At 35.8% G+C, this 9,429-nt stretch overlaps 1 protein-coding gene across 1 annotated transcript in view; it reads right to left on the bottom strand.

Annotated features, from left to right (window-relative positions):
- Positions 1-9,350, bottom strand: part of CENPE (centromere protein E) — a gene marked incomplete at its 5' end in the record, with an annotated part of 36,516 nt that extends 27,166 nt beyond the window's left edge. The window contains 13 exons of the mRNA XM_029083996.1: positions 208-352; positions 680-838; positions 2,097-2,216; positions 2,819-2,945; positions 3,052-3,139; positions 3,945-3,996; positions 5,588-5,659; positions 5,735-5,802; positions 5,995-6,076; positions 6,948-7,067; positions 8,128-8,246; positions 8,325-8,414; positions 9,259-9,350. Coding sequence (XP_028939829.1) covers positions 208-352; positions 680-838; positions 2,097-2,216; positions 2,819-2,945; positions 3,052-3,139; positions 3,945-3,996; positions 5,588-5,659; positions 5,735-5,802; positions 5,995-6,076; positions 6,948-7,067; positions 8,128-8,246; positions 8,325-8,414; positions 9,259-9,350 — 1,334 coding nt within the window. The remainder of the gene's footprint in view (positions 1-207; positions 353-679; positions 839-2,096; positions 2,217-2,818; positions 2,946-3,051; positions 3,140-3,944; positions 3,997-5,587; positions 5,660-5,734; positions 5,803-5,994; positions 6,077-6,947; positions 7,068-8,127; positions 8,247-8,324; positions 8,415-9,258) is intronic.
- Between the last annotated feature and the right edge of the window lie 79 nt (positions 9,351-9,429).

Below are 9,429 nucleotides of genomic sequence, written 5' to 3'. Positions count from 1 at the left end.
GACATATAAATGTCATTTCCTTATAGGCTGCTCTTTCAAAACTTGGTTCACAGAACACAATCTAAGTAATATAGAGCCAACTAAATGTAGCTTTTGTATTGTCAGCAAGTTAATTTGTTTTTTCACTTAGATTTATTAAGAAGGGATTATTTCTCATTTCAAAGCTGCTTTACAGTGTTTCCTTATTTTTTGCCTGGAGATACTTACAATCCTCCATATCTGGTAGTGCTGACAGAGACATTTTCATTTTTTTTGTTTCATTCAGCCTTGGTTTTTCAAAGTCTTCAAAATAGCTCATGTTTGCCTGGTTTATTTTACCAGGAGCCCAAGTAACTCTTCTTCTTCTCTTAGCCTTTAAAAAGTATTTACAGAAAAAGTGATACAATCAAAGCACTAAGTAGAGTGGATGTTGCATTAGGCTAGTTCTGTAACAGTACCAGCAGCTAACTAGACACTGGTTTGCCATTTCTTCAAAATTAAACTACAGCATAACAGTTTCAAAGCAAAAGTCTGAACTGATACTCAGAAGTTATTTTAAAAGTTACCCCTTTACAGTTAAAAAAAATTGTGTGAAAATTACCTATCAATCCAAATCTTGTCAAAATAACCCTATATATTTAATATTACCTTTTGCAAAGTATTTCAGAGTTAACAAATAAGATTTAGGACAGGTGCTTACTTTAGCATTCTGTTTTGAGGAAAAGGAGGCAGAAGTCACCAGCATCTCAGTTAAGTTTCGTATCCTATCTTCCTGTACTTTTTGAAGAGAACTTTTTTCTTCCAACAGCTGGGCCAATTGGTCTTTTTCCATTGCGTGAATTTGTGTCTTCGAAGACACCTTCCATAAAAAGCATGTTAATCAAACTGACATTTTAAGAGCACAAACTACTCCTAGAGAAGATACACAGTTACTAATATTTAAAAACAACTACACACCCCGTATTCTTTTAAGTCTGGAAGAGCTGTCTTTAATCTTTAACCAAGAAACTATCAATTTAGTCTACAATTTACTTGTAGACTTAGTATTTAAAGGAGTTAAAACTCCCAAAAACAATACAGCCTCGGATTTTTCTAGGGACAAAAAAAGCGTTTTTTCAAGTGTAAGTTTAAGATGACCTTCCCATGGTGCCAGAAGCTCTTTGAGAACTGTGATTCAATTGCCAACTAACAGCAAGCTACTCTAATGCACGTGGTGTCTGAAAATTTATTCTGTTTTAAAGCAACTGCATTACAGTAGCTAGTTTTTTGACAACATTATAAGCTTACAGTGCTTTACAGTAATTAGAAGTTCACATGGGATTTTCCCAAAAACTCTTCTGTACTTAATTAAGTACTTTCCTTTCTACTACTTTCTAAAAAGAGAGGAAACAGTTCTGGGTGCAAGTTTATACTGCAAATTAATTATCTTTAAAAATAAGGTCAGTTATTTTTCCTTAAACTTTTCCTATGACTATTTTTTTATTTGGGGAAAAAAAAAAAAAGCAGCATCTTTTGATGATTTAATTTACCAAAATGTTATGTTCAGAATTGTGATTTTCCTGTGCTTTATCTTTTATGGTCTATGCTCTAACAAGATGTGCAAGATTGCTCCTCAACTCCATAGATTTTTGGAGAAAGATTTTCTAAATGTATTTTCTGCCTATACATGAAATAAGTTTTAGCATTGATCTTGCACAGTTGCAAATTCTTGCAACTCAGACTGAAGGTAAATATTGGTAAGGGGGAAAAATATGAATTAAGCTGGAATCTTTAACTGCACTATAAGTTCGTGAATGTCAGTTAATTATTCCTTTTGATCTGTGGCAAATCAAAGTGTGCTATAAGGCATGATGAATTTCTATTTCTTAAACATGTTAACCTACAGAAAGCAAGCAATTCAATCAGTTGTGTTAGCTTTCACATAGATATGTTGATTATCATCAGTTGTTCTAAACTTCACATCACCTTTTCAATTTCTAGTCTCTCAGTGGAAATGACAGATACCACTTTAAATGGTTTCCCATCCCCCCAGATTTAACTGGTTTTGGTTTAGAACAGAATGTTTCCAAATAGCTCAGTACTGAGGATAGATTAACTTTAATAAATTTATCACATACTTCCTCCAGCTGCTTTTTCAAATCCAGAATTTCTTTGCGATATCTCTTCAGGAGGGCATCATCATCAAGTACTTCATTGACTTTTGGAGTATTCTTCATTCTTTTAGCTGTATTGGCAAACTGGAAGAATATTCTCTCATGGGCAATAGTTAGACAACAAATATCAAAATACTTACTCTGTTTCATATTTCTCAACAGAATTAAAGGAATAGTTTAGTAGATAAAGAGCAACATATAAAGGACGCAAATATTTACGTTTGCTTATTTTTCATGTTTTCAAGTTACTTTTTATTTAATAAAAAGCTTAAGAGACCACCAAGAAGGAAGACAATCCTACCTAAAGAATATTGTTCATGAATAGTTCAATTAACCTCTTGTTTTCTTATTTGCCTTTTCCAAACACAGTTAGAACTACAAGTCTTTACTAACACAAGATGTTACTCAGGTCCTACAGGAAAGGAGGGTATCTACTGCCTGCAAGGTGAGAGAAGGAGCTTTGTTCCAACTGCCAGAAATCTCTAGTTCAACAACCCAGTACAAGATGACAACTGGGAGAAGATGCCGTGTACAAAACAAATTATTTCAAGTTCCAAGTCCTCAGAGGACCTTTAGAAGATACTAGTGATTACGGATGCAGCAGATTACATTTTTCCACCCCTCCAACCTGTCTACAATGAAGCCTTGAGTCAGAATAATGCTTGAAGACAGGTGAGAAGTTTTACCTGAAGAGTACTGAGTGTTTCATCAAAAGAAACAGGAGTAACTGTACAAATAATAACCGTCTTAGCATTTCCTCCAAGGGAGTTCTGCAGAATTCGAGTTAGCTTGCTGTCTCTGTAATTTATGAAGCTGATGAAAAAGAGAGAAGAAAAAAAATGAAGAATTTATATTTTTGTATAGAAAATACTATTAGTGACTTTTCTTAAAACAGGTATATACAAACACAAATGCTTACCCTGAAGGGTCATCACAAAGTTTTTTGATAACCTGACCCAGAATGAACAAGCTCCGGTTTATATTGCAGCCTTCCTTCAGTCGGACACCTAGGTATCACATCGTATATTTTTTATTATTTTTTTTTTAATTTAAAACAACATTAAAATACATTTTCAACCGAACAAGATTTTGTACTACGTTATGCTCAGAGGGATTATCCAAGAGTTAAATCTCAAGTGCCACCATGTAGCCATCAGCAGCCAGTATCGAATCTTTTATAGTAGCTGAAATGCATTAAAATAGATAGTAGTCTACCACAAATAAACATTGATAATCATTACACAGTAAGAAGTCAGGGCCATTAGAGCTTTAATTTCGTTTCCTGTTTAAATTTTGCAAATGCTCATAGTTACATGTGTAAGTATACCAAACCAGCCTTAGATACAACTTTTGGGTTAGTTATTTCTTGTAAGAAGATACTAATCTGTGTTCCTTTCAGATTTTTTTTTTTTAAATGATAAAGGCATTTTTGTGCAGCTTCATTCTGTCACTGTTAAAAATCAAGCTTCCTCTTGGCTAAAGAGTAAACCATCTATTCACTCTTCACCTTTGCATATAAGTCCTGACAAGCTTCTCATGATTTCTTTACTGATTCATCTCCATTCTGTTAGCTCAGCGCATGACTGTTGCTGGACCTGCTATTCTAGAAAAGCCATTACTACTATCCAACTGTTGCACTTTACCGAGTTTTCAGTATTTTCTTGAGTAGATTCTGCTCTACCAAGGGTAAGGGAGGTTATTTATAAACAGTAAGTAACACAATAGCACATAAATCAAATAATTTCTATCATGGGCTCTCATAAGGGTTAATTAACAGAAGTGGTCATCAGGAGAACTTCATTTTACACTCACCTTCAGATCCTGTTTGACTAGCTCTTTCACTGCCTGCCAGATCTACCAAGTTCTGCAAATTCATTAAGTATTTCATAGGTTAGTTCTGAGGCAACTTAATTTTAGTTCCTCTTAATTCTAAATTTCTGCTAAGAATTTAATAAACTAAAGTTACACTTAGGAAAAAAGGAAGAGATCTATCATTACTGGAAGTAAAGCACAGCTACTACACACATACCAACCAATGCTTTCAAAGTACAGTAAGGACATGGAATAAGTTTGCATGGGCTCTATTAACACCACCCTCAACAGTGTTTTAAACATGCAGTGCAATTCCCCCTACCCTCAGTAACAAAAAGATAAACATAATTTCTCAATACAGAAGTGTTAACCACAAATGCAAGCCATAGGAAGCTCTGTTGAATCACAGATCATCTGGTCCAATTTTTCATGGGAAATAGAGCCTAGATGAGATTATCTAGCACCATGTCCTGAATCAGCTGTATGTCTCTCCTTGCCTGTCATTGTGTGGATAAGGAAAGGAAGAAGTTAAATACCAGAGAAAAAGTCTCAATCTGGTTCAAAGTCAACTAGAACTTTGTAGCATCCTATAATGACTTGCCTGAGCAAGTAGCCCTCACTTGAATTGGTTTATGTTTCAGAAGGGTGAAATCCTGTACTAACTCCACCAAGCAACAACAGATCAAGGTAGCCAAGAAAACTTCTTTCTCTCTCCTATTAGTAGAGGTTACTATAAAGTCAGCTGGAACAGAGACAGGGCAGAGGGTAGGTGTGGTGCAAGAAGAGTAGATCCCATAAGCTACAGCGAGAAAAAAGTGGGCAGTAGTTTGCTCAGCTACTGCATGAGTTTACATTCAGATTCCAGAGCTTTTTCACATGAAGACAGGACAGAAAGCTCTTTTCACAATGCATGTGATTGACTTAATGCTATTCTCAATTCTGAATAAGAGTGCTCATACAGATTGCAGCAAGCTCAAATGCTTTCATATTGATTTCATTCCTCCAGCTGATTTGGAGTCTCTTCTGAGAATCAAGGAAAAGCTGTACAGAGAAGGCTTCAGAAACCAAAACATTCCCCTAGAGATCAGCAGTGTATTCCCCCCATCTTAGGATATTTCATATACTACTAATCCACCAAAGAGACGCTAAGTGGGGTTACTTCTGAAAAAAATGAATCCTCTGGCCATTGCAACTGTAGGCTACATGTTCTTTTACCAACTAAATCTGAGGATAAGAGAAGCCTGATGGTTTCCTGCTTTACAAGTTATTTCACTGAGCTTGTCAGTGGTCAGAAACAATTGTAGGTAAAGTTGTTTTTAACAAAATGCGAGAGTACTATGGCAATAGCTCCTTACACTTCTTGGAAGGGCATAACATTCCACAATCCAGCATGAATTATATAGGAACTATTCCCACATCAGAATTCCCTCTGGTAGGAAGATATCCTCTAGATAACACCTCAGGAGCGTCCCTCCATACAGACAATAAGAAACATGACTTCTGCTTAAGAAATCTCTGATAGATGTTAACAACAAAGCATGCTTGTAATGTTAATATAAAGTAACATTCTTCTCTCAAACAAGTGGTAACAGTAAATTCTCTACTTAAATGCCTATTTAATAGCCTCTCGGAGTACAGCTTACCAGGTGGGATACCATCACTGCTCCATCACAGTTTGCATTTGCAGGGTCACTTCGTTCTCTGCTTTCAATGATCTAGAAGAAGGTGCAATAAAGTTTTTGCGACTTTGAAAATAACAAAAACCCTCTTAATAGTGAAACAGTTTTTACCATTCTGAAGATAGTGTGAGAACGGCTGCTGTGTTCATTCATTTTTGTTTCTCCATAATGTCGATTTTCTGTCAAAAAGCAATATTAGAATATTTCTGCTTATATTCTGATGAACTGGAGATAACGGACAAAAACCACAATTTCAAATCTGGAAAACACTGATTTCTGAATAATCTCAAAGAGATACTCCATGTTTCTAGATATACCCAATTCATCAATGCTTTTCTAAGGGATCAGCTGACATTGGCTAAACAACTTACTTTCTCCTTTTCTGATCCATTCCATAACTTGCTCCGGGGCAACCACCACCTCTTCAATCAGATCTTCTACATACGTATTTCTCTTAAAACCAAAAACAACTAAGTTAACATTACCAGCAATTATTATGGTATTTATTCCAGTTTGCTTCCTTCTTAAAAGGAAGCAACATCAGTTGAACATCTTTTTATTCTGGAACAAGGAACAGGGAAAGTCTAGACTTTTATCAGAACTGCAGCCTAAAGGCACAAGAATCAAACAGACATCTCGAAAGTGTCCTATAAAACTGGTAAGGGAAATATCCTTCCGGACACCTCCTGAGGGAATCTGGGAGTGTATTTCTCAGTAAATGTTATAAGGCCATAATCATACAACTGGTAAATCTCCCTTCTTCCCAAGTTCCAAAAGCACTGAACATTTAGGGCACTGAAAGAAAAGAAAAAGCAAGCCACCAATTTTTATTATTTGCTACAAAACTAATATGTCGGCATTAATATAGATTTATATTTCCCTACTGATCATTTTACTGATTAGTTCTAGTCTGATGGCTATTCTACAGTTACAGTAGAAGAAAAGCATATCTACTTTGTAGATGATATGAAGATGGTGTTAAAGCAACTCTATATCTGTTGTAGACTTCTAACACATGGCTTAATATCACATTTGTAGAAGTTTTATTAGCTAGATAACTCCCAAGCATTCACTGCCAAAGCTAAATAAAATACAGTATCCTGGAAAACTCTGGAGGTTCAATCTATATTTACAAATATTTATAAAGACAAACCAGCAACAGCAAGCCAAACTTCACTGTTGTTATTCTACTACACCAAGTGTCCTTCTGCTAATTCCGAAGATAACAATTACACAATTTGACACAGAAAAGTTTTCAACTACGTGCCTTTTTTTAATCTACTTCTTTTACTCCAAGCACTTACAGTGCATAACATCCACTTACATCAACATCCTCACGAATTCCCAGAGGCTTCTTTTTCCTGATATCACAAAGCAAATCTGTAATGGTTTCATTGTAGATTTCCATGTAAGAAACCCTTAGCAAGAATTCTCTATCTGGAATCTAATGTTCAAATAAAATAAAAGAGAAGAAAAAAATAACAGACTAATCAATTAACATATTTTAAAGCAAGTATTCCGAACTCAAAGGTATATGCTTGGATACTGTTCCACAGATTTCTTTCCCCCTATCCCCCCATTTGCACATCAGCATCTACCAATACAGAATCATTTTTCTTCTATCCCACCTCTTTCCAGCTGCATCAACGGTACGTCACTTTTAATAGGTTATAAAAGATAACTGCCCTACAGAAGCATGACAAGAGACCTCCCTCTTAAATGCCCTTTCCGTATCCAACTTCCTCCTGCTTAGGCTCTTTCCTCTCTGTGTACCTAGTCTTCTCTCTCTGCTTGCTTTAGATTTACCTTGCTGCTGCTTCTTCCCGTGCCTCCCTGGTAGAGAATACTGGGGTGAGGAAAGGCTGCACAACAGACTCAAGAACTACAGCAGCATGGAAAGTTTTATTTGCTTTAGTTACTTTTATAGACCCCCTAAGGTACTCTGGACCTCTTGAAAGGAGCAGTGGCCATTTCACATAACTGATAACAATTACCTGAAGTCCTCAAGGCAGAAGCAAGTGCTCTGCAGATGATGTTTTGGAAATCACTGTTTTTTAACTTACACCTTCTCCTTACTTCCTATTAGCAATGAGCTATTAGCCTATGATTCTTTTGAAAGCCTGAAATAAGTAAATTTAGTGTCACATTTTTACCACTAAAAAAATTCTTTAATACTGTTACCGTTTTCTCTTTAAGTTTTAAAATAGCAGAATAAATTATCTAACACACTGAGTGAGCATCTATTTATACTTGTAATCAAGCTTTAGTATATTTGCAAATTTAACAACCGCCCTTCAGTTTTTTTCTGATTTGATTTCAACTAAGAGTCTAGTTATCTTTTTATAAACCACTCATCTTTGCAAGGCTAACAAAGCAACTTCAATATATGGTCCAATATAAATTAATTTCCTTCTAAAGCTCCTTGATACTAAAACTAATTTTTCTGTAACAGCCACAAATATTACTAGTCCTACCAGTCACTTCAATTTAATGGAATTGCTCACCTCACAAATAATTTTGAAAACATGCTGAATTGCCTTAGGAATAATGCCCACAGAATCTTCATTTCCCATCATTGTGTATGTCTTCCCTGAAGCAGTCTGTCCATAAGCAAAAATTGTTCCTAGAAAGATGGTTAAATTTTACTAACTATTTATGAAATACATTACAAACAGGATTTAAACACAGTTTTAAAACTTACCATTATAGCCTTGCACAGCTGATTGTATAATTGGAACAGCTACACCTTCATATAACTGCTGAGTATTGTCACTTGAGTGAAAGACACGATCTTGGAAAAAAAAAAAATAAAGCATGTAAATTGATTGTATTGTAATACAAAAACAAGCTGTTATCTTACCAAGTATTGCTGACTTCAAATCCAATAGATGGGCATCAGATTGTTTGTAGGATAATGCAAGCATAAAATATAATTGTGACACTACTAAGGCTTTTTTTTTTCTAAAGAAATATTAAACCCAGAACCAAGAAAGATATGATGAACAGACAACAGACAAGTCAAAAAAACTAAGAACAATGGACACAGTTAAAAAGTCATCCCATCTAATCCTACAGACAGTTATGGGTAGTTTATCTATGACAAGACAAGCTACTTGTTAAATCCCTGGCTTGGAGTATACTTTTACTGAATCTCTAATTTGGGAAAAATCTTTGTAGTGATTACATTCATATTAACAAAAGTTGATCAGTAGGAAGAGACTCAAAGTGATACAACTAGTTAGGAGGATCTAACATCCACACTAGGCACTTTTCAGTTTTGGGTTCCTGCACTCCCTTCTCCCTAAATGCTCTGGACTAGCCTTAGTCTAGTCCATTTGTAATTGAATTAATATGAGAAGAATCCAGCTCATGTGTTCCAAAAACCACTCTACGGCATAAATCAGAACTGAGAAAGCAATGTCCACTAGGAAGCCGACTTAAAAAGCACATTCCTGGTGATGACTAAACCCAAAATCCCGTGTTCCCCAATGGCACTCCTTCAAAACTATGAGGTTAGGAAAGAAGTTCAGGGATGTTGCAAAAGCTAAGGTCATCTATGCCAGCACACACACAAGCAGTACATAACAAAGGTCCACGTAAAGACCAACATAAAATAATTGTTTGCGTATTCTTACCATAAGTGAATACTTTTGTCCCATTCACTTCGGAAATAGTATTGTTTTCACTTTTCCAGTGCAGTGACACTTTTTCCCCTAGGGCGTTTTCTCTAAAAGAAGAGACGCTCCGTTACGGTCAGTAGGTGAGGACCCTGCTGCTCTATCGGGGGCCTGTAGCGCCCCCTGACC

This window comes from Antrostomus carolinensis, unplaced genomic scaffold (assembly GCF_000700745.2).
Source record: "Antrostomus carolinensis isolate BGI_N321 unplaced genomic scaffold, ASM70074v2 scaffold5043, whole genome shotgun sequence".
Lineage (NCBI taxonomy): Eukaryota > Metazoa > Chordata > Aves > Caprimulgiformes > Caprimulgidae > Antrostomus > Antrostomus carolinensis.
The sequence above is the reverse complement of the archived record's forward strand: the minus strand, read 5'-3'. Positions and strand labels throughout refer to the sequence as shown.